At 41.3% G+C, this 25,373-nt stretch overlaps 1 protein-coding gene across 1 annotated transcript in view; it reads right to left on the reverse strand.

Moving 5' to 3' along the window:
- Positions 1–25,373, reverse strand: part of FCHO2 (FCH and mu domain containing endocytic adaptor 2) — a 144,931-nt gene that overhangs the window by 114,861 nt on the left and 4,697 nt on the right. The window contains exon 2 of the mRNA XM_088443761.1: positions 1,675–1,766. Within this exon, the coding sequence (XP_088299887.1) occupies positions 1,675–1,766 (92 nt within the window). The remainder of the gene's footprint in view (positions 1–1,674; positions 1,767–25,373) is intronic.

A 25,373-nucleotide genomic window follows, 5' to 3' on the forward strand; every position in this document is an offset into this window, starting at 1 on the left:
ATAGACACGCCCCCTTCCCGGAAGCGCGCGCGCACGAATGTGCCCTCTCTAGCTCCGGCGCCCTGCCTCGCGCCGGAGCTAGAGTGAACACTATACATACACACGCAAAGATATTCTGTCCAACCATCCAACTAGTTAATTGGTTGGAATGAAAATCTGGTAACGTATGGGAGTAAAGCAATTTGCTCCTAAATGCCAGAAAACAGATGAAAATGGTCGTCAGACAAGTTTGTTAGATGTTTGATCTAAACAATTTTTTCAAACAGCTGTTTTTGTCCATTTTCCGGCATTTGGGAGCAAATTGCTGATTGTCATTTGCTTTCAAACCTTACCAGATTTTCATTCCAACCAATCAACTAGTTGCGTGTGTATGCAGCTTAAGCATGGTGAGAATTACCAAGATAAAGCCAATAGCCCATGCAAAAGAGTACAAAGAACAACCCAAACGAAAAATAAAATTTCATGAAGAAAATGTTAAAAAGTACCAACATAACCTGTTACCTGGCATTTTATAATATCTAAATAGTATTGTGGGAGTTTGTAAAATACTTGTAGAATTTTCATTATGTTTGCATTCAATTGAACAATTAGTACAGTGGTTCCCAAACTTTCTTGGATCACTACGCCCTAGAGTATCAGCATTTATTTCATGGCAACCCTAAGCCAAAAGTCTTATTGAGAAATTTAGCAAAAATTATTAAATTAAGAAAAATTGTGTTCAACGGTCACCCATAGGTTCAGTTATGTGGTGGTCCTGGAACACCAACCCGTGGCACCCCTGCAAGTGCCCCGCAACACACAGTATTGGAACCATTGAATTAGTGCATATTATATATTTAAAAATGAAAAAAAAAAAAAAAAAAAAGCTGCCCCCCCCCAAAACACTACAAAATGAATGTAATGTATTCACAGTAAAAAAAAAAATCCAAGTTGTACTGAAAAACATTCATGCGTTTCAGTCTAAACATGGTTCTTCGCTATACTGGAGGGCCTCAAAACCTTTAAGGTGATTTGTGGGACTGTGGGTATAGCAAGTATTTGGATGAACTGGATTTTTCCCCATCAGTGTCGGTGACTGGTCAATTCAATGGGAGCGATTCTATGGTTTCTTTATTGCGGCATTTTCATAATAGGTGCCTGGCGGAGTAATTCAATTGTTGCTCCGTTCGGGTGTGAAGAGCTGCGGGAGCACACATTTCTTCTCGCTCCCCCCTGAGATGGCGAGCAGAATTGTGCGATAAGTCCTAGTTTTGGGGGCGCTAACCAGGACTTTAGATTGATTTAGCTGTTTTACATGGCTAAACCCGGTCTAATTGGGCACGACTAGCTCAGTATTATGTCGGCGCCCAAAGACAATTAAATTGATCCGTTGGGCAGCCAATTAGCTCATCCAAAAAAATTTATTGAATCGCCCTATTTATGTTCAGCAGAAGCTGAAATAAAATGTTTTAGCATAATGTAATTGGATTCCTTTAATAACATGAATATCAGCAAACATTTCAAGTCAAAGAGCAGAAATACAGATAATTCAAGTTCTACAGATTTTTTTCCCCTTTACCAATGTATTTTACTGATAACACCAACACAAATAACTGCTTATGTTCAGAAAGGAGTGTCCTATGCACACACACAAACTGCATTAAACATTAATCATTAATAAGCAGAGAATATTACCTTTCCCGTATAAATTCTGACAGCTCCTTTGTCGATATCTGGCCATGTTTCATGTTGTGGTACAGCACATCAAAGCCACCATTCTTTTCCCCCTATGGAAGACAACATACATTATATTCCAGTACAAAAGCAACTAATAAACAAACAATAACATTCCTTAATAAAAGAGAAACATGCAAAAAAAAAAAACACTAGTTTAATAAAAGGTCTGTTGAATATTATAAAGCAATGGCAAAAGAAAAAAAAATGTTTTATTGCATCTTCACAGTCCTACAAAATTGAATTATTCATAGTTAAACATGTACGTTTGAATATTTACCAACAGTCCATGCCTGTTAACTGGCTAGAACACAGTTGAGGGTGTGCCATTATCTCTCCCTAACACAGAGAGCTACGATATGTAGTAGATTAAGGATTTAGGCCATTCCACAGAATTTGAAACTAAGGTGCAAACATTTCTCTTTCAATTGTGATGGATAACACTACTTCACACTGAAAGAAAACGGATCTCGTGTTTAACTTTTTTTTTTTTGGTCTCAAAAGCTTGGATCTAGATAAAGTGCATATTTTGAGTGTTGTGCAAATATTCAGGAAATCTGTATTTAAGGTTTCATTTTGTTTTTGCTTTACTTCACTTCTGTATTTATTATCTATTTTCAAAGTATTCTGTATAAAACAAAAAATAGTTGTATTCTGGGTATATTGTATATCAACAAATACTGGTACATAGGCAACAGCCATATATACAGATGTGTGCTCATACAGCTAGCCTCAATGAGCCATATAGCGCGAGATGCCTGGTGCAAGGTCATGCGCTGAGCACCTTTTTCAACCAGAAAATGCGTCTTAGTCGCAAATGGACAAACTGCTTCACGAGACTGCACGGATTCATTAGATATGCGGCACTTGTATATCTGTGTGGGACGGAGTATTATTATTATCCTTTATTTATATGGCGCCACAAGGGTTCCGCAGCGCCTTACATAGTACATAAACATAGTGCACAAACATAGTACATAGACATAGTACATAGACAGTTGAGCAGAACAAGAAAACAGTGTCATACAGTTTAAGACAATGCAATGAGTATGAATCTGTATACGAAGCACAACTGACTAAACACCGTTTAAGGCGTGAGGGGCGGGAGAACGGGCATTCCCCGACCTAACTGCGTGCAGAATTGATTCGCTCCGGGAGCTCCCTCCCATCGATATTTAATTCGCGGTCAATTGAACAGAGCCCTTGGTGACAAAAATAAAACTGGCCTTTAAAGTAGGGGAGGGAATGCCAAATATCCCACAATTGGAATAGATGTAAACGTATATATCTCGCTAAAAACCATGGCAAAGTCAATTTTTCTTTTGGTATACTCACAGTCACTGACCATGTTAAACTGAAAGTATTTTAAACTAAAATTTCCCCATGCTCACAGACGTTTCTTTGCAGTTTTAAAAGGGCGAATCATTGGTTTATCGCTCCAGTATTCCAGTAGTGACCAGTAGCTATTCAATTGCTTTGGACGGCTGGCCCTGAGGCTGCACTTATCAGAAATCTGTGTAAAGTAGGGCTTTGGGGCTGACAGAGTGCCAGGGTTGCGCCTTAACTGCAGCGCGCCCAACACTTGGCATGGGAGAATTTGCTAAACGCAGCCGTCGTGACCAGCGCGGGGTTAAATCGCACAAACAGTTGAATAGCACCCGTTCACTTTAGATGGGAGCCCTAAATAATTGAATCGGCCCGTAGAGTCTGACCAATCTCGTGGAAGCATTTCATTTAATACAGAAATCAACTGTGTTATGTATCAGCTGAAGTATGTGTTGGCTTTTAGACAGGTGAAAGAAGAAAGAAAAAAAAACTTTCATAAGATAGAGGTTTTGATGAACAAAAAAATGGATTGGTGTGAAAAGACAGACACCTTAGAAACCATAGATCCAGGTAGTTGTGCAAGAGTAAAGTTACTATTTAATTACAAAGCATTTTCTTACTTCCATGTAGGTTTTCTCTGCAGTGACCCTTTGTGACCAATGCAAGTAATACTTACTAGATAGACATATAGAAAGCCCTACTACAATGTAAATAAAATCAAGCACTCCAGGAGTTAACAAATTACCTATACAAATTGTGACATAAATGGATAAGATATTCTGCACTGCAAACAGTTCACATGCTTGGTCAATAGTTTGTAACCACAAAATGATGCAATGGGCATGTGGACTAACTGAACTGCAAAATAAATTGGCACATTTGTTTTTAAATAATTGAGCAACATATAAACATAAATATACAGCGGCCACTTGATTAGGTACACCTGCTCGTAAATGCAAATATCTAATAAGCCAGTCATGCGGCTGCAACTTTATCTATAAAATCATGTAGATATGGTCAAAAGGTTCAGTTGTTCAGACCAAACGCCACAATGGACAAGAATTGCTAATGAAGTTGCTTTGACCATGAAATTATTATTGGTATCAGTCTGGTTCCAGGTGAAAGGAAGGTGACAGTAACTAATATAAGCATGCATTACAACAGTGGCCTATAGAAGAGTGTCGCTGAATGCACCGCATAGCATAGATCGGCTACAGCAGTAGATGACCACATACTACAGCGGGAACAGGTTCACCAAAACTATAGCGTTAAAGATTTTCGAAATGTTGCTGGATTGAACGAAACTTGATGATAACATCAGAACTGATGTGTAGACAACATGAATCCATGAATTAAACGGTTCTGGTATTGGTAAGGTTTTCACTGCAAACATTAGCCCCTTAATGCCAAGTAAAATGTCACAGCCTACAAGAGAATTGTTGCTGACCAATGTCACAAAGCACACGTCATCTCAAGCTGGTTCCACAAACATGACAATGAGATCAATGTGATCCAATGGCCTCCAGACACCAGACCTCAATCCAATAGAGCAGATTTGGGATGTGGTGAAACGAGATTTGTAACATGAATGTGCAGCCGATACATCTGCAGCAACTAAACCTTTATTTATGAACATGCAACTAAATTACATAGGTACAAGGTGACCTCTCTCTGATTCTATACACATACACATTTTCCTGTTGAACTACTGGGACAAGTGCGAGCATGAGAAAAACTCGTGGTAAAGCATCACAGGGGCGTGGTTAGCAGTTGCGACACACTGGACCATCCCCATTCCCTAAAATTTCCCTTCGAATGTCACACACCATGTCCATACCACACACCAGCCCATCGTGCATACAAAGGTACCTCGATTTCTATGACATGTTTAGTTAATATCAAGTACTAGAATGTTGTGTTTTAAGTCGCTGGACAAGTTAACAAGCAATACATTTGCAGGTGGCTGTTGTCATTTGCCCAGCACCAAAATGTGTACGCTCTTATTGTTCACCTGGGTTTGCAAATCATAAAGTGGTAAAAATCACCATATTCAGCAAGAAATAGTCAGGAGTGTTAATTACAAGCGGCCAAGGCATTCCATAACCATGTTACAGCACAAGGTCACAGGTTCCCTAGGGTCTATGTCATTTAGAAAACACAATTGATTTTAACGAGTGCTGCATTGCTAATAGTACTATGCACCATTTATACATTGAAGCTTTTATATTATATTGTCACTATTTTTTTTATTTTGTCTGTACTAGGGCAGGGATGTCCAAATCTTTAAATGAAGAGAGCTATAAATCTATAGTACATGTTCTTGTGGCCTTTAAAATAAAATAAAATAAGGAGACATTAAAATCGAGGTTATCAGGGATACTGGAACCACAAATGGGACTTGGCAGGCAGAAAATCACCCTCTGGCTACTTGAACTAGCAAATATTATTCTAGAGAGAAAGATGCCAAGCCAACAAAGTACTTGGAAAAATAGGTTTGTTTATTCTGCTGCTGACTATTAGAAGGCTTCTAAATCCAGGATGTGTTATTGTTGAGACATTCTGTAATCTTCCCTAGCACACCAACATCTGGATACATGCTAAACTACGAACAATGTTGTAAAACCAGTACAATTTACGTAGAAGGTAAATTTGAGGTGACACCCCCTTCATTAGGGAGCTACCGAGGCTGAAGAAATCAGAGCAATGTTTGTGTCACACTCACATTTCTCAGAACAAGCTACATAGTAACCAACTGGAAATTGAATACTGGTCACAGAAAAGGGACTACTAATTAACAGCATGATGTTTGAAAGGAGAACAAAATCCAGGATCACGTGAAGGCAGCTTGGAAAGCTTTGTGACACCAGCCTATCAGCCATGATGCGGGCGATCAATAGATGACAGCACAAAGTAACCTGACAAATTCTGGCCACATGCTGCAATATCTGTAGCAATACTGGGGGACTGAAACCATACTGCAAAGTACATTTCCTCTATGCCCATAATCTAACCTATTAGTCAGAAGTTGATCTCGATTGTCCTATCTATGGTATCACATTCTTATCGCACCGACACTGGAAGAGGTCCAGAAATTTGAAACATTTCACCAACCATGGTTTTATTAATAGGACACATGAACATAAAAAAAACCCACAAAACATAAGACTTTCAAAATGTAGAGCATTAAAATTCCTCAATCCACATAAATAGTTATATGAAGCACAGTAGATACAAAATTTTGATCACATACAGTTCCACCGTCTACATCTGTACTCTGAGGCTTAGGCCGAGCATGTGGCTGGCAAGAGACCAGAGTGACAGCAAGGTCTCCTCGGCTGGAAAGTGTACATGTTTTCAACAGCAATCTTTTATTAAGGATAAGAGGAAATATGTTGAATATGCATAAACCCGTATTATCCTATCAAATCAACAAGAACTGAAATATAGACACCAGAAATAGAACGTTTTTTTCAGCACTGCAATTATACCATTAGAATCATTCTTTAGAAAATATTCAAAAGATCTTAATGGACTAAAAGAAAAAAAAAAAGTGATTTTCACTCAAAAGAAGAAGAAAAACCATCTTTCATTTGTGGGTAGAGTTACAGAAATTAGGTGCTTCTGTCATTATACATATAATAAAGGGCTTTCCAGAGAGGTGTTACCTACGCACATGTCATTAGATTTACTGCTCGGAAAACAGTGCACAAATAATATGGAGGCGAACAGGACCAGTATATATGTACAGAAAAAGATGTATATTTAAAATATACACAGACACGTTGGTTTACAGAATAATTACGAAGACAGGGAAAATGAGCAGTCTTTACCATCAGCAGAAATAGCTCCAAGCGAATAAAATGTTATGTAGGTGCACTGTGTACCTGGCTCCTATCTAGGTTGCATCTGTATTTCTGTTGAAAGGCTTATGGGACATGTACATACAGTATGCACTACATGGTCTGTCGCCAGGGTGCCAGTGAAGACTCATGTGTGCAGCAGACTGTTGTTCATCCTTAGCGCATTCCCTGTTTGTACTCTGCTCGTGTGCACTGTAGTGTGAGTTTCCTATAACATCCCAACTGTTTACAAATGGACTTGTGTTGAATATAGGTATCTAGATTATACATATTTGTGGTATTCCCACCTTCCTTAGAAGGAATCCACTAGTGATAGATTTTCACTAACCAGGAGGAGATATAATTCTTTGGACCTCCGCTGGGCATCTACACGAATTGGCGCCTGCTCCGTTCTGACACCTAAAGCTGCGAGGGGACACTTTCTCACAGCCTCCTCCGTTTTTTCTGGGCGCCCTAATGGTGTTCCGAGTGCACAAATGATTGTTTGGGCGCCCTGACCACTTCTTTAGAAGGGTTTAGCTGCTGTAGGCAGCTAAACCCAGTGCTTGTAGCCGCGATAAATAAGAATGTAAGAATGGGTGCCCAAACAGAGAAACAATTGAATTGCTTCGTTGGGCGCCTATTCGTATAGATGCCTAGCAGGGGGAATCTAAATCAAATGAATCGCAGCCTCAGTGTGTAAGTAAGTGACTTTGATCATGTATGTTAAATGCTTTAAAATAACACTTACGTTTTAATAAAAGACCAAACACAAGATTTAAAGAAATGGTGGTGTCAGGTTAATTATACATAAAGCCCAAAAGGTTTAGTTCTACGTAAGTCACATTATATTGGTGTAAGTAAAGGTTTCTTTCTTGGCTATGACAACATGGGCTTTCCCATGACCGAAAACACTTTTTATATACACTGAAGTGCCAAAAGTCATGGGATAGCAGTATGTAAAGGTGATGGTAGACGACGTCAGCGTACTGTGATGCTTTAGAAATGCCCAGACCTGCATCAGTTGTAATCGGATATCTCGTGAGTCATGGGGCATGGTAGTGGGTGCCTGGCGGATGGGACATTACATTTTTGAAGTTGTGCAAACATTCAGCATTCCTCGATCTACGGTGTCACGTGTGTACCAGGAATATCTCATGGAAGGCATTACCACCCATCGTGTACAGCGCAGTGTCCAACCATGGGTGCTTAATGATCATAACCAGTGGCATCTGACCAGAATTGTCAGTGGTAACAGACTTGCAACTCTGGCTCAAATCACATCCACATTCAATGCAGGAGGGACCAGATATATATCCAGCAGGTCAGTGCAGCATTGTTTAGCTTCCAGAGCAGAAGACCCACCAGAGTGCCTCTGTTAACATTACGACACACCAACACTGTGCCTCACCTGGTCTTGTGAGGTCGCTTATTGTACCCTGGAGAACTGGCAACATGTGGCATGGTCCGAAGAGTCACGGTTTCAGTTGCTACAAGCTGATGGCAGGGTTTGTATGTGGCGCGGACCCCATGAGGTCACTGACCACAGCTGTTAATAAGGCATGGGTTGGGTCCACTGGCATGCTTGAACACATTATTGACCGGTAACCGCTATGTTGCATTGCTTGATGACCATTTGCAGCCCTTCATGGACTTCGTATACCATTCAATGATGGAATATTCCAGCAGGATAATGCACAATGTCATCGGTCCCAAGATGTCCAGAATTGGTTCAAGGAGCATTCTCAACAGTTCCAACAAGTGGTGTGACCACCACGTTCACCCTATATGAACCCAATGGAGCATTTATGGGACGTGGTGGAGAGGTCCATTCGGACCCAAGATCCTGCACCTACAAATATCATGAAGCTGTTGGAAACTATGCAGACTGTATTGGCCAACATCTCTCCTGAGGTCTTCCGTCAAGTTGCTGCACTTCACTGGGCTAGAGAGGATCCTCCACAGTACTAGGCAACTATCCCAAGACTTTTAGCACATCAGTGTAAATGTATTGCTGTAGAATAATATATTTACAGGCATTTTTAAAGCTAGCTTGCAAAAAAAAATAAAAAAAATTAAATAATAATAAAAAAAAAATCTTTAAAAAACAGGAAATTTCCACTGCAAAGCAATGCAAACAGAGGGCAGAGTTGGACATTTACCAAGAGGTAAAGAACAAATGCAAAAAATGTTACACCTGACAAAGAACAGGCGCTAGATGCTATTTGGGGGCCATTTATAAAAACTGCATTGACAGTAATAGGGCACTTGAGGTCAATCATTTCCAAGTATCCTGTAAAGACATGTTTGATGAATAACTCCACTATACAGTGGAGGAATCAATCTACACTTTCATAGAATTTAAAAGTGCATTTTTTTTTGTAGTGCTTCTCAGAGAAAAACTAATTAATGTCAGATTATGCGGCACAAAGTAGTGTTTAAGCCAGCACAACATAATCCTGTCCCTTTATGTGCTAATAACTTTGTGACCTTGATCAGCCAGTTTGAGTAGAGCCAGCACAAATATTCCCTAAAACCTACCCCTGCGGCTTCATTCAGAGATCTTTATGGGCTTAGTGTAAAAGAAAAAAAATTTACATACATATATATATTTTATTATTAATAATAAAAGGCCCCCATGGTGCCACAGGTACTGGCAGTGATGAAACGTGTTACTTTATTTAAAAAAAAAAAAAAAAAAAATGAGGGGCTTTTTTGTATGGGTGATTATAGTGCAAAAGAGTTGAAATGAAAAATAATTTCCTACAGCTCCCCCTATATAATCTGATTGTCTAATATGGGACCACAATATCATCCTCTTAATCAGGATGATGTATAGACTTCCAACTTATCTATTCTTATTCCCTTTCCCCTCGTCTCAACTCCTCCTGCCATCCTCACATCCCATTTGTTTAAGGTTTATTATGTATCCCTCACCACTATAAATAAAAAAATATATATATTTTTTTTTTTACAATTTACAACCTACTATTCCCATACACAATGAACATATGTAACATGGTATAGCCTTTTCCATTTCTATGCTTTTGATTGTTCTCATGTATTGTGTTGTTTCATGTCCTGGAATACCTTACTTTCTGTATCTGTGCCCTCACAAGTCTCTATGACTTGACAGTTTGAATGAAAAAAAAAATAATCTTCCATGTACCATCTGCAGGATACTGTATGTCCAAAGTGAGCCACGGTTCCAAACATCATCATCGGACAAATCTGACCGCGTGTGTGCTCCATTACACAACTCCAACAAGTATTTAAATAAATTAGGCTACGGTGTGCTACAAATGGAAATAAAACTAAAAGCCAACATAGGTTCTAACAACGGAATAATGAATAGATTAAAAAACAAACCTTAACATCTCAGTAAGCATTAATGTCCAAACCAAGTATAATACAAATAGATCATATTCCATAGGTTTTAACACAGAGTTATACCTTAGCAATACCTACTATTGAGCTCTACAATACCTACATGAACACAAGTGGGATTCTTTTCCATGTATTGAAGCTCCTAACATAAGTCTCTATTGACGTCAAAGGGAATTTACACCTGAAGTTGTCAAAGTGCCGCTAAATAGATTAAGACAGCAATTCTTACACAGGCTTCCATGGCAACTGGGACAGCTACAATCTTAAAAGCCAGACAGGATAAAACATTCTGCGGTCACTGAATGGTTCACCACACTACATAGAATGCTATTAGAACACCTTTATTTAAGAAGTACAATGCATCCGGAAAGTATTCACAGCGCTTCACTTTTTCCACATTTTGTTATGTTACAGCCTTATTCCAAAATGGAATATATTAATTTTTGTCCTCAAAATTATACACACAATACCCCATAATGACAACATGCAATATGTTTTTTTTTGTGTTTTTTTTAGATTTTTGCAAATTGAATAAGGGCTTGAATAGGGCTTGGGCCCTAGCCAGGACTTTAGATTGGTTTAGCCATTTTACACAGCTAAACCCAGTCTAATTGGGTGCAACAAGTGATATAATTAAGGCGCGCTCAAAAACACATTGGGCCCCCATTAATTAATGAGTCTTAAAAAACAACAATGGAATTGCCCCCATTATATTTACAGTACTCAATCTCCAATATTGCTAAAATGTATCACCTTAAACACCAAAAGTAACATTAAGGTTTAAACATTTTAACAGACTCATTCATATACACAATATGTAAGCTCACATCTGTTACCAGATAGGCTGAACAATGGCTCAAGCCACAAAGTGTCTGCCGAATATACAGTACACTCCAATATAGCTAGTCTTGTGCATAATCAACTACTAAAAGATACTATCCCCCAAAGGAGTTTGATAGTGGTTGTGTTCAGTGGTGGAACTTGGCATTGCCGGGCCCAGTAATGAAATTTCAGATCGGGTGAAATTATGCCCCTTTTGGTGGGTTTAGGCAACTGTTGACCATCGAAAATCTAGTAACTAATTTTATGTCTTACATATCTGTATGCTACTTTTGTATGGTGTTAATCTTAGCTTTCATTTAAAGCTTCTAAGTTACAAAGTATCACTATATTAAGCTTTTATTTATATGTGCTGGATGACACTGAGCATTGACAGCGTTTATGTGCGTACCTCTCGGGGTCACTACTAAAGCAGGACAGTTTTATAGCAAGAAAGTTCAAATGCATGTCGTCTTCTGATCACACAAACCGAAAGCAATGATTTTGACATACAGCAGGATAATGTATCTTGGGAACAAGCAGCCGAAACTGCTTTGCAAGCAGACTGATATGAGAACATCAGCTGACTGCTTGCAGAGAATAGTAATAAGGAACTTCATGCAATGTAAATACAGCATCATCTTCCATTGTATATAATGTACTTTGACCTCCTCAAAATACATTGTATACAATGGAAGATCCATAAATTGTCCTGCAATGCACATACTGTAGTAGGTAAAATGCAGTCATTTCACTTACTATACAGTGCATCCGGAAAGTATTCACAACGCTTCACTTTTTCCACATTTTGTTATGTTACAGCCTTATTCCAAAATGGAATAAATTAATTTTTTCCTCATAATTCTACACACAATACCCCATAATGACAATATGTAAAAAGTTTTTTTTGAGGTTTTTGCAAATATAATTAAAAAAAAAAAAAAAAAAAAACACTACGATATCACATGTACATAAGTATTCACGGCCTTTGCCATGAGGCTCAAAATTGAGCTCAGGTGCATCCTGTTTCCACTGATCGTCCTTGAGAAGTTCCTACAGCTTAATTGAAGTCTACCTGTGGTAAATTCAGTTGTTTGGACATGATTTTGAAAGGCATACACCTGTCTATATACAGTGCATGTCAGAGCACAAACCAAGCATGAAGTCCAAGGTATTGTCTGTAGACCTCAGAGACAGGATTGTCTTGAGGCACAAATCTGGGGATGGGTACAGAAAACTATCTACCGCTTTGAAGGTCCCAATCAGCACAGTGGCCTCCATCATCCGTAAATGGAAGAAGTTTGGAACCACCAGGACTCTTCCTAGAGTTGGCCGGCCATCTAAACTGGCGATTGTTGGTGAAGTCAGGGAGGTGACCAAGAACCCGATGGTCACTCTGCCAGAGCTAGAGCATTCCTCTGTGGAGAGAGGAGAACCTTCCAGAAGGACAACCATCTCTGCAGCGATCCACCAATTAGGCCTGTATGGCAGAGTGGCCAGACGGAAGCCACTCCTTAGTAAAAAGCACATGGCAGCCCACCTGGAGTTTGCCAAAATGCACCTGAAGGACTCTCAGACCATGAGAAACAAAAGATTGAACTCTTTGGCGTGAATGCCAGGCGTTATGTTTGGAGGAAACCAGGCACCGCTCATCACCAGGCCAATACCATCTCTACAGTGAAGCATGGTTGTGGCAGCATCATGCTGTGGGGATGTTTTCAGCAGCAGTAACTGGGAGACTAGTCAGGATAGAGGGAAAGATGAATGCTGCAATGTAAAGATGTCCTGGATGAAAACCTGCTCCAGAGCGCTCTTGACCTCAGACTGGGGTGACGGTTCATCTTTCAGCAGGACAACGACCCTAAGCACACAGCCAAGATATCAAAGGAGTGGCTTCAGGACAGCTCTGTGAATGTCCTTGAATGGCCCAGCCAGAGCCCAGACTTGAATCCAATTGAACATCTCTGGAGAGATCTGAAAATGGATGTGCACCAACTCTTCCCATCCAACCTGCAGGAGCTTGAGAGGTACTGCAAAGAGAAATGGGCGACACTGCCCAAAGATAGGTGTGCCAAGCTTGTGGCATCATATTCAAAAATACTTGAGGCTTTAATTGCTGACAAAGGTGCAACAACAAAGTATTGAGCAAAGGTTGTGAATACTTACGTACATGTGATTTCTTATTTTTCATTTTCTTTTTTTAAATTAAATTTGCAAAAATCTCAAAAAAACTTTTTACACGTTGTCATTATGGGGTAGTGTGTGTAGAATTTTGTAACATAACAAAATGTGGAAAAAGTGAAGCGTTGCGAATACTTTCCGGATGCACTGTAGTATGTGCATTGCAGGACCATTATGTAAGCACTTGTAAAGATGTAAAAGAAAATTTCTCTTACAGGATATTCATTTACAGAAAGGTTATCAAGATCTTTAGTACATTATATAGGCCCTATGCAATCAAGACATAAAGGCAACAGCCACTTTATTATAGAGCAAAGATAGGCGTGTTCTCTGGAAATTACCATATCTGTAATGATGGATAACAAGATTACAGGATTTAGACCTCATGATGCATCCCAGTATATTCAGGGATGAGAATAGAAATTCTGATCTTATAATGAGCTCTAAAAGTGCAGCTACATAGTAACTGAGAAAATATAGTAACAATGTCCTGAATAGTAGGCTATGATGGGTTGGGTATGGGGTGCTGGCAGTCACGATCCCGGCTATCAGAATCCCAACACCGGCTTCCCGACGGGGCTAGCATACTGACACATGTTGTTCGGTATGCTAATCCTAGCCCTACCTTACCCCCCTTATTTGGTCTCTAACCTCCCCCTCCCCACACTCTAAACCTAACCCTAAGACTTCCTGTATGTTAGATTGTACGGGCACACACAGTGAGTAGGGTACTGCCATTACAGTGCATATTCACTCATTATACCCAGACGATGGCCGGCTTCACACGGGTATTGATAATAGAGGTTTAGAATTTAAATATGATCTATTCAGATTTAAGTTATGAGTAGTATTTAAACTTTGTTTCCCGATTCCTGATAAACAAAAAGGAGCTAATCTTTGCTATTGGTCTTCAAAACCAGTATACACCATACCTAGACATCATGCTGACAATAACACATCCAAGTGCATTAGGCACAAACAGACTGAACCTGTTAATCAACTGTATGGTACTTAGCAAACTACAGTAAAAACCCAGCATATACACCTTATTACACTCATACTAGCTGTTAAAGGGTATTTAATGCAGCTCTTGCAACATTACCACAGAGGAGCTTTATTGGTCTTCAAGCCATGTTTGGACAGCTTTATAATGTAAGGATGCTGTAATTAAGGATCACAAATCATTTCTTCACATGACTGAGCAGGGTAAATCCTGGTTGTTTACAGATAAACAAAAGTAAGGTTTACTCAACTTCAAAGAGGGGTATTTGCTGTGAGGCAGAAATCACACAGGTAAGATTTAAAAATTGTACACACAAAAAAGTTACTGACCGTTTCAATTCAGACAGTTTAATTTTTAATGGCTCTAAATATTTTTTATACCTATCTTGAATATTTTTCTATTTATTTATTAGAATATTTTTCTGCATATGTGTACACAGATCAGATCACAACAGGTCAACTGAAACATTTTGTATACAAAAAGGTATAGAATCCACAGCCACTGAAAGCAGTTTATTAAGCTGGTTACTTACCGACAGTGACAAAGTATCTAAAACGCAATCACATTTGACATGCGGCAGTAACCAGCACTTGTTCGACCCAGGGTTTTTGTTTACTTGCGGTGAACACATGTACATAGAGCAGGCAACATCCAAAAAGCATCAGTGCGAGGTGGGTTGGGATCGCTGTGGGTGATTCAATTGTTTTTGCGAATCCGCAACTCCAGTTTTAAGAGTCAGACGATATCCATTTGTTTGTGCCACTGGCTGCGAGTTACTGGGCGCCCATTGCCTATAGCGCAAGACGCGCCCAAATGCACCAGGATAGACGTGTAAAGCGTCCTCTGAACAGACGTATCATTCAGATAACCACAATGGTTGTTGGGTTGGGTATGAAACACCGGCTGTCGGGATGCCGCTGTTCAGAATACAGACAGTGGAATCCCAACAGCCAGAATCCTTACACCTATAGAAAAGCATGGCAAGTATTTTCCCTACCTTAACCCTCTCTCCCCGGTGCCTAAACCTAACCCCCCTCCCTGCACCCTAATCCTAACACACCCTTCCCCTAATGCCTAACCCCGCTAGCTAACGCTAACCTCCCCCTTACACCGAGATACTTACCTTCGGTATGTAGACTGTCGGGATGCTGGTGCCGGGATTTCGGCGCCAGTATTTAGACCATTGGCATCCCGCAGGCCGGGATGCAGACTACATCCCTGGTTGTTTAGTATGTATGAACGATACGATTTGTGCTCGATCGTTAGGGAAATTATCAGGTCGTTTGGTCAGCAGTTAAAAGGCGGAATTCAATTGTTTTCTCGCGCCCAATCTCCCTTCGAAAGTGACAGGAGATATCAGGGCGAGACTCAATTGGTTAGAATTTCACGCCCAATGAGGACGGGTTTAGCCACGTAAAACTGCTACACCTGCCAAAAGTGCTGGGAGCGGTCGCAAAAAGTGCCGCTTGGGAGCCCAAACGGGTCACAATTTGCGCATTTCGAGCTGAAATGCCGGCAGCTGATCGCGCCCGACAGGAGCAACAATTTAATAGCTCCATCGGGCGTGTAGGTGGCTGCAAACAATTAAATTCCGCCAAAATTGTATACCCCACATAATAGTGCATGTTTCCCAGATCATCAAGCTGGAGCATAGGTGAGTTAAGGCCCCCATACATCAGAGATTGATTGCAGCAATCGTGCAATTTGCAATCGATTGTGTATAAAAATCTTTCCCTTTTTCAATCGATTGTGGCAATTCTGCAATCTGCAATCGATTGAAAAAGGGAAAGATTTTTATACACAATCGATTGCACGATTGCTGCAATCAATCTCTGATGTATGGGGGCCTTTAACTGACTGACACAATAGATCTACAGGTGGTACTAATTATTCCTGAGGATACCTTGAAACCACACACTGTAAAGCTGGCCACACAGTTGATTGGTTGGAATGAAAATCTGGTAACTTATGGGAGTAAATGATGATCAGCAATTTGTTCCTAAATGCCAGAAAACAGATGAAAATGGACGTTCAAACAAGTTTGTTAAATGTTTGATCTAAATAATTTGTTCAAACAACAGTTTTTGTCCATTTTCCTGCATTTGGGAGCAAATTGCTGATTGTCATTTGCTTTCATACCTTACTAGATTTTCATTCCAACCAATCAACAAGTTGGCTGGTTGGATGTAAGTTGGTCTAGTGTGTGACCAGCTTAGGGGTTCTAGAGGACAGAGTTTGAGATACACAGGAATTTAGTTCGCAGGCTAAAGCTGGCCACACACTAGACCAACTTACATCCAACCAGCCAACTAGTTGATTGGTTGGAATGAAAATCTGGTAAGGAATGGGAGTAAATGATGATCAGCAATTTGATCCTAAATGCCAGAAAACAGATGAAAATGGTCGGTCAGACAAGTTTGTTAAATGTTTGATCTAAACTATTTGTTCAAACAACAGTTTTGGTCCATTTTCCAGCATTTGGGAGCAAATTGCTGATTGTATACCTTACCAGATTTTCATTCCAACTAATCAACTAGTTGGCTGGTTGGACAGATAATCTTTAGATGTGTGGCCAGCTTAAGTGCCCGAGAGCTATTCAATTAATTCCCTGTGACTAGCTCTGAATCTGCATTTTTGCCACAAATTTCTGCCCACACGTTAAGGCAACAGGATTGGTCGCCCCCTTAGATGAAGGCTGGGCAGGAGAAATTATTTAAGTTACTCTGAATGTAACATGGTAGTGGGCAGGAGATTTTCCAGCAAAAGTATCAGAAACCACCACAGCGCTAGGGTTATCACACTTGGCAATGAGATGGATGTAACCAGGGTCACCAGAGAAACAACATCCAGCTGATAACATTCTGTTAACAAAAGGAGGCTGACATGACTTGTGCATAGACCCCTTACAGTCAGTCAACTAAACCAGATGTGAACAGTGGTAGCCAGTGAGTCATATCAGAACTGCCCATCCCAACCTAAAGCTGGGTACACACTTTTATGATTGCAGGCTGATTGGGTAAAACTGTCCCGATCAGCCGTGCAGTCTGGGCCTGATTCAGAGCCGCTCGTTCGCTCCGAGCGATGTTCGCACATCTGCGCATGGGTCGTAATGCGCATGCGCCAACGAGTCATTGTGGTCGGAAACCGTGTGTTCGCAAAATAGCGAGTGCCTGCTAATTTGAGTGACAGGATGAGGCGTTTGTGGGTGGTAACAGGGGAAGGTGCTTGAAAACGGGGAGTGGAGTTCCGAACGCAGGCGTGCCAAACGGCGTTTTAAGGGTGTGCATAATTAACAAAGCAGCGTCATCGGCCACATCACTTGGTTGTCTGTTAGACTGAACTGTTCGCATGATTGCGGTAGGAAAATCCAACCACAAGCACTGCGAGCAGTTCAGGCGCCTTTCGATATACTCGATTAATCTAATAAATAGTGGCGATGACGTATGATGCGAACGGCCAGGGGGCATCTACAAAATATTTCATTCGCTCGCTCAGACATAGAGGCGTCAACAGACCGCAAAGAGCGAGCGCTCTATTAAAATATCCGGCCCCTTTTTCTGAACGAGCGAGCGCAAATAGCGTCCGGCTCTGAATCAGGCCCTCTGTCCCCAGTGTGACCCCTTGTCAGTCGCGTACACACTGTTTAGACATAGCACAGAGTGTACGGGCTTCAATGGGATCGGGAGGTCGACCCGATAAATATTAAACCTTACATAAGATGCGACCTCCCGATCCCGACCATTAGAGGAGCGTTAAAAGCAGTTTATCGGCTAACACTCCTGTTTCGGGAGAGCATACACACCTGTACAATCCAACGGACGTTCTCTCGATATTAGATGAACGGTCCAATGATGTACAGGTGTGTACCCAGCTTTACTGGTCACAGCAGCTTATGTCCTTTGGCCCATCCTTACACATGTAAACTATGAAGGCGAGTGGTGGCAGTGTGGCTGTGTACATAAGAAGGTTCTTTATACAAACACAAAAAAATGTGAATGTCACAGGACAGTGGAACATAATTGCCTGACATGTGCGTCCTTTAATGGCATTAATATTTCTACAGTTAATGTTTCCTCGTTCCAACAAAGGGGATGTAGTGAAAAGGGGGCAGATGTAGGAAACAGTGAAAAGGGTAGAGAAGTGTGCCAATGAAGAAGTTGCCCGTGGCAACCAATCAGCTTTGAGATTGCATTTCTCAAGTACATTCTACATCGGTAACTTCTCCACTGGCATACTTTTCACTGCTTCATACATCTACCCCAAGGGCGACAATTACAACATAGTGTGTTGACATGCTCACAATGTCGACATTATAGTTAGGCTGTGGGCAGGAGAGTTAGGATTCGGTTCCAAATGAAGGGTAGGGTAATGCGGGGGTGGGGGTTAAGGTTAGGGGTTGGGATTAGGTTTAGCAGAAAAATACCTACCCAAATGCCGGAGGATCATAGCTCTGACCCAGGACCCGGATGCCATGCTGGAGACGCTGCAAATACCTGGAGCAGGAAAGTTACAGCTGGGCCACAAGGGACGATGTCGACATTCTAACATGTCAACATTTCACCACTGTGGACATATCATACCACACCAGAGCAGATAAATGGCAGTCACTAAGGAAGGCTGATAATGCTGCAGTCTTACATTAGCCACACCAGCATCTACAATTCTCATTCCGCTACCTTATGCATTAAGTATTCCCTACACCTCTTAGGGAGAGATTCAATTCAGTGAGAGTTGAATAGCTTCAGGAGAGAGCTCCCAGAGCAATTAAATTCACCACGCATTTAGGGCAACTAAATGATTTCTTCTCGCACTCTCCTGAGGGTGCAAGGAGAAATCTGACTAAAGTGCCGGCTGCGAGGCTGTTTTCCGACTTAAGACAGTATTCAATTAGTGTCGCGTCCACAACAAAGTTCCACCTGCCAGACTTTTCGCCTATATCGCATCTTTTGGACGAGGAAACTTGCGTGTTCCCGCTATTCAATTCCAAAAGAGAAAAAAACGGCGACCTGGGAAGTCAGAAAAGGAGGAAAGTGGTGTCAGAATCGGGGAAATCAGCCTGAACCCCCCAAAAAGATGCAAAAACATTGGGGATTAATGTAGTAGTGCCCGATTAGCCCTAATAAAACTGTTTGGGGTACTTAAGTTGGTACAATAGCCTATAATTAGTATCTTGCACAAGTGGTGAAGAATGGCATACAATATTGTTTGGAGAAAATAAGTAGTCTTGGCAAATTTGGGGTACCTGAAAATAGGTGCAAGCATCTTTTAATGCCTGTAAAGTTTTAATAAAAGTGAAATTTCTCCGTCATTAAAATACCTGCAATCTCAAAAACACTTGGCACCTACTTAGAGCACCAGCAGAACCTTATTTTGCTAGTTTTTGAAGTTGTCCCCCGGTTTGTGCTTTTTCGCCCCAAAATGAAAGTACTTTTTTGGGGTGTTCTTAAGTGTTTTTCCGGAATTTTTTGACGCAGTTATCCTTTGGGGGCCTGTCCCGAGGGTTCTGAATGGTTTCCCCACCTTTGTACCCCAAAACAAAAATGTTGCACTTCTTTTCTCCTGCTATTCAGAGGCAAATCTTTTTCACCTATTACATTGCATTGACTTTTAGCGTACGCGAAAAGCATGTGGAATTGAATACAGAGTTTCCGACAAGCGAAAAGACGCAATCGGCAATACTTTTTCGCAGATCTCGGCTTTTCGCATCTAATTGAATACTGTCCTATGAGCGGTGCTAACAGCCTCGTGGCTGGCACTTTAATCGGAGAACGTCAGGTTTCGTGTGAGAACCAGCATTCTCCGACTTAACTCTTAAGTATCTGACTAAACAGCATGCTGAACTGAATAGCACAGGGACCATTTTCCTGGCGCTATTCAATGCCCGCTGAATTAATCGCCCCCCCAGATTGTAAACTCAGTTGAGAATAGCCATCTTTACATTCTGTTTCATGTAATTGTATGTAATACGTTTGTGTTCAGATCCTTTCAATGTACAGTGCTGCGTAATGTGTCAAATATATTAGTATTCATCAAAAATGTATAGGCAAATTATAGGCTGCAATCATAATATGTTATAGAATAGCAAACTTTCAACTTAAATGAACACTGGCTTCAAATACTCTTTTAATGCGATGTTTAAAAGTTCTACAAAACCACAACTCAGAGCCATAACTCTTTTTAGAAAGGAAGTAAGTTACAAACTAGGTATATCAAGCAGCCTGTGCTTGCATTCAGTCACAAGGGCTGAATAATCACAGAGGGCGGAATTCAATTGATTTCGTGGCCCGCATCTCCCGTCTAAAGTGACAGGAGATCGCGGGCCGCTATTCAATTGTGCCAGCTTTTCACGCTGATCGCGCCCATAGAGGTCAGGTTTAGCCGCGTAAAGCAGCTAAACCCGACCAAAGTGCTGGGTGCGATCGCGAAAAGTGATGTTTGGGCGCCCAAACATGTCACTTTTCGCACATTTCAGCTCTCATCCCCCTGGGGCTGCGAGCTGAAATGTAGCGCTTGGCAGCTGATCGCGCCCGACAGGAGCAAGAATAGAATAGCTCCGTCAGGCGCGATAGGGGCTGGAAAGAATTGAATTCCGCCCAGTGATGGAACAGCAGAGCAAGCTGCTTGGTCTCCTTATAACCCTCACAACTGATTGGTGGCGCTCACAGTGACGTGCAGCAAGCAGCCTGCTTGATGCGAATTATTATTATGTCCAACATCAGGGACTATACTCAGATTGTCCTTTAGTCTACACTGAGATTGGCATTCAAATAAAAGTGCAAAACTCTGTGACAAACATTATGCTGGAGGTATTAGGTGAAAGAAATTGTTTTACATGACAGAAGGTGGAGAGTACAGTCTTTGAAGCAAGGCCCTCTATTACATGGATCTCTTGGTAAATGCTATTCCCAAACCCATTTCGGTGTTCTCCCTGTAAAATGTTGCCAGCCGGGTGGCATTAACAGTAGCCGGGGGGGGGCGGGAGTGTAACCGGGCTGGATGCAGATATAATTTTTAAAGACTCTTACAGATATTGTCCATTTGCTGGTTGGACACAGATATAATTGTGTCCAGCAGTGCACATTTGCACTCTGTCTACCCTCTGTGCAATGTTCCCGTCATCCTAACTGCGTTCTGCCTTTTAAAGAAGGGGGAGGGTTTCTAGCTGTCTCTGTGACAGGAACGTAAGCGCAGACCCCTGGTGCAGAATAGTTCCTGGTGAAATTGATACTGGGGAGAACATTACATTTGTGGGCTGAATCCAAATGTCTCCTATCACTTTCCTAGGACCCAGTGATTTCACTGAAGTACTTACTGTGTTTTCTCCTTTTACTAGGCAGTAGTGCTGCTTCCATACGTGGTAGTGGATTATCTTACTAGTCTTGGAATGTGGATAGTTTATATTCAGATGTTAACTTAGTGCACAATGCCCTATAACCCAAGTCACAGTGATAAAACTACAAGAATGGGTAAACACTAATGCTGGGTACATACTGGCAGATATATTGGCCAATATATCGGGTGCCCGTCGACCACTGTGTACCAGTGATATGACTGTGAACGACGTCATTCACAGACACATCGCGTCGGCTCTGCTGTACAGCCGATGCCCAATATATCTGCAGACTGCCCGTACACTTACAGCAGAGGCCGCGGGGAGGGGGACACAACACGTGCCCCGGCCAGAGGGACCCGCAGCCAGAAGACATGATAATTGTTTACTGTATATGAACCATCAACTGCAGATATATATATTAAGTGTGTACCCAGCTTAAGGGGAGAAATTCAATTAGCAGCAGTAATTTACCACTAGTGAAAAAGGGTGGTAACCTGGAGCTTGAACGCCCGGAGCCATTTAATTAGAGCCCCTTTTTCTTGTCCGATAAATTACTGAGTTAACCCATAGAATCTGGGATAAGTTCCCAGACCTATGGGTTAACACAGTTGTGGCACCCGCAAACAGGCTTTTTGGCACGGATTTCTTTTGGAACCAGTTCTGCATCGAAAAAAAAAAAATCTCATTAACTGCAGTCTGTGGGCTACCTTCGGCTAATTGAATAGCCCTGCTGCATCAATTAGCCCATGGTAAATTACAGCGGTTAATTGAATTTCCCTCTAAATCACACACAACCATAAACAAACTGACAATTGCATAATTAGAGTTATTAAACTTAACCTTAAGTGTCCCCTTGTAGCCGCTTGGTGAGCACATCTTTGTTTTATTTGCATAACAAACATCCACATGATTTGGAAACGCAGGATGCATGTAGAAATAAACACGCTAACCGCTACTACACGTGCTGGCAGAGGCAATCACCCTCCACCCACTGTAGATACAAGGTTTACAACAGCATCTCAGGAACAGGAGGGACATGCCGCATTCAATATGATTTACGGCCGGCCGCATGGTTCAAATCCCGATCGTCCTAAAGGTAAGTATAAACTAACTTAATCCCTAACCCCCCCTGTGCCTAAGCCTAACCACCCCCTTCCCCCAGGGGTGTGCCTAACACTAACCTCCCCCAGAGGGTGCCTAACTCTACCCCCCCCCATCCACTAGCCTGACCCTAACCTCCCGGGGGGTTGCCTAACCCTAAGTCCCCCCAGGAGCCCTAAACCTAACACACACACACACACACACACCCCTCCCCGCAGCTGTCCGCGCTCCGCATCCCCTCAATCGGGATGCCGGGCGCCGGTAAAATGACAGGCGTCTAGATTTAGATGCCTGTCATTTAAGCCTCGCCGGGATTAAGCAGTAGAAAAGCCTGCGGTCGGCATTGTGTATACCGGACGTGCCATGTAGGAGGAGGTGGAAATTATTTTTTTATCATAATCATTTATTCATAAGCCCCACAACATATTCTGCAGTGTATATATTGATAGCAGCTCAGAAAGTACTTTAAGGAAAAAACAAATCTGCATAAAAAGCTCAAATATACATTTCCGCACAACTTAAATTGCAGAAAGATGCACTATTTTATTTATTGTAAGTTATTTATATAGAGCACATATATTTCTCAGCGCTTTACTTAGAATATTTTGGCCATTCACATCAGTCACTGCCCCAATGGAGCTTACAATCTATGATGATGATAACAATAATAATATGGAGCCAATTCAATTAATCACGTTGTTGATAGCGCTGGGAGGGAGCTCACGAAGCTATTCAATTCAGCGTGCTGTTAGGGTGACTAAAGCTGGGTACACACTAAACTAGGTGTGTACCCAGCGATGTGACACACAAACAGGCTGCCGACGGGCCGACATGGGATCATCAGCCGCATCGCCCGATTTTACTGCATGTACAAAAGATCAGGCGATGCGGCCGACGACCCCACGGCAGAGCGCACTACACGATGTAGTGAATACACACTGCACGATATTAACGATTTGTCATTCCAATGCATCGGAAATCAGCCAAATCGTTAACAATATCGTGTACTGTGTATGCAGCTTAAAGGATTTCTTCTCATACCCTCCTGAGGGTGCGAGGAGAAATCAGACTAAAGGCACTTTAGTCAGATAATGCCGCTGTTCACAACTAAACATCCTAGTCTGACTGGACAGCATGCAAAATTGGATAGCTCTGAGAGCTCCCTCTCGGAGCTAGCAACAGCACGCTTAATTGAATTGGCCCCTATGTTCCCCACCCTATGTACACACACAGGGGTTAATTTTTGTTGGGAGCCAATTAACCTACCAGAATATTTTTAGAGTGTGGGAGGAAACCCACGCAAGCACAGGGAGGATATACAAACTCTGCATAGTCAGGCCCATGGTGGGAATCAAACCCAAGACCTCAGTGCTGTAAATGTATGCTAAGGGCAAGTGCCCGAGGACAATCCATTTGAAGAGGACAAAAAAATAAATGAGGGGGGGGGATTGTTTTGATTTAAGTAGCACACAGTAAACGATCACATGAGTATATTGGATACATATAGCCAAGTACAGCATTATGTGCTTTGGCATTGAAGCTCCCATGGACCAAATCCTTTCTGAAATGCAATAACCATTTCAAATAGAGTGCAATCTATTGGATGGCCATTCAGATAGAGATGTCAACAACTTTTTGATTATAACTTTAAGTCGCTATTTTTCAAAAGTGTGCAAGGAATATATTTATATATATTGCATACCAAAATATCAGCCTCATCTGCATGGCTGACGTGTTATTTCTGCTCCAAGTGTGTGGTGGTGCTTTTTCTTTTATACACAGTGTATTACAGAAAACTTTGCCCTGATGTTTGCAAATATATTATATATTATATGCAGATTAGCCATCAACAACTTATGTAAATAATATGAAGTTTGTATATATTTATGCAATGCTAATTTTAATTGCAGTGTAAAGAAAGCTTTAAATGAAACAATACACAAAAAGAATGTACAGTTGTTATAGGGTTGATAGAATTCAGCACAAATTCTTGAACTGGTGCTGAACAGTTTCTGAATAACTTCCACTTTATCAGGACTGTGAAATTATTTTACCACACGGGCAGCACCTATTACTTTACACATCAGATGTGCAAATATAACCCAATGTATACAGTAATGTAAGCCTTGACTAGCCGAACACTAGCACCACCTGCTCCATTTCTGAGGTTGGCTGAACTCATCCAATATATTCTAGCTTTCATCATTGTAACCATACATAGATCACAGTCTCAACCACAAAACTACAGCAACAGATAAGGGGATCGGAGATCATCCAGCTGTCCTTGGACTGCAAAGGCCAACTAGCCACTTGCTGGGACTGTTAGTTCAACAGGAGAAATATAACTGGATGTCCTAAGGTATATACACAACCTAGGGTCCCTAAAAGCTTCTTGCATGGACATATGTTGCCTTCCATTCACAGCAAGAGACATGAAGTCTTAAAGCTTTTGACTGATTGCACAGAAGACACAATGCTACATTTGTTTACATTTTGTAAATCTAAAGTGCAAGTTCTTTTGTTAGCAGCCACTAAGTAGGGGAAATGTTTGTTATGTGCATATCCTGTAACCTTATCCCATCAGTTGATTGCAAAGTGTCAATAAATAAGAGCAGGGGGCTCTGTCAGTGCAAATTTGTTAGAGAGATATCAAACAATTACAAAATGCATA

This window comes from Taudactylus pleione, unplaced genomic scaffold, assembly GCF_031769625.1.
Source record: "Taudactylus pleione unplaced genomic scaffold, aTauple2 ptg000333l, whole genome shotgun sequence".
Taxonomy (NCBI): domain Eukaryota; kingdom Metazoa; phylum Chordata; class Amphibia; order Anura; family Myobatrachidae; genus Taudactylus; species Taudactylus pleione.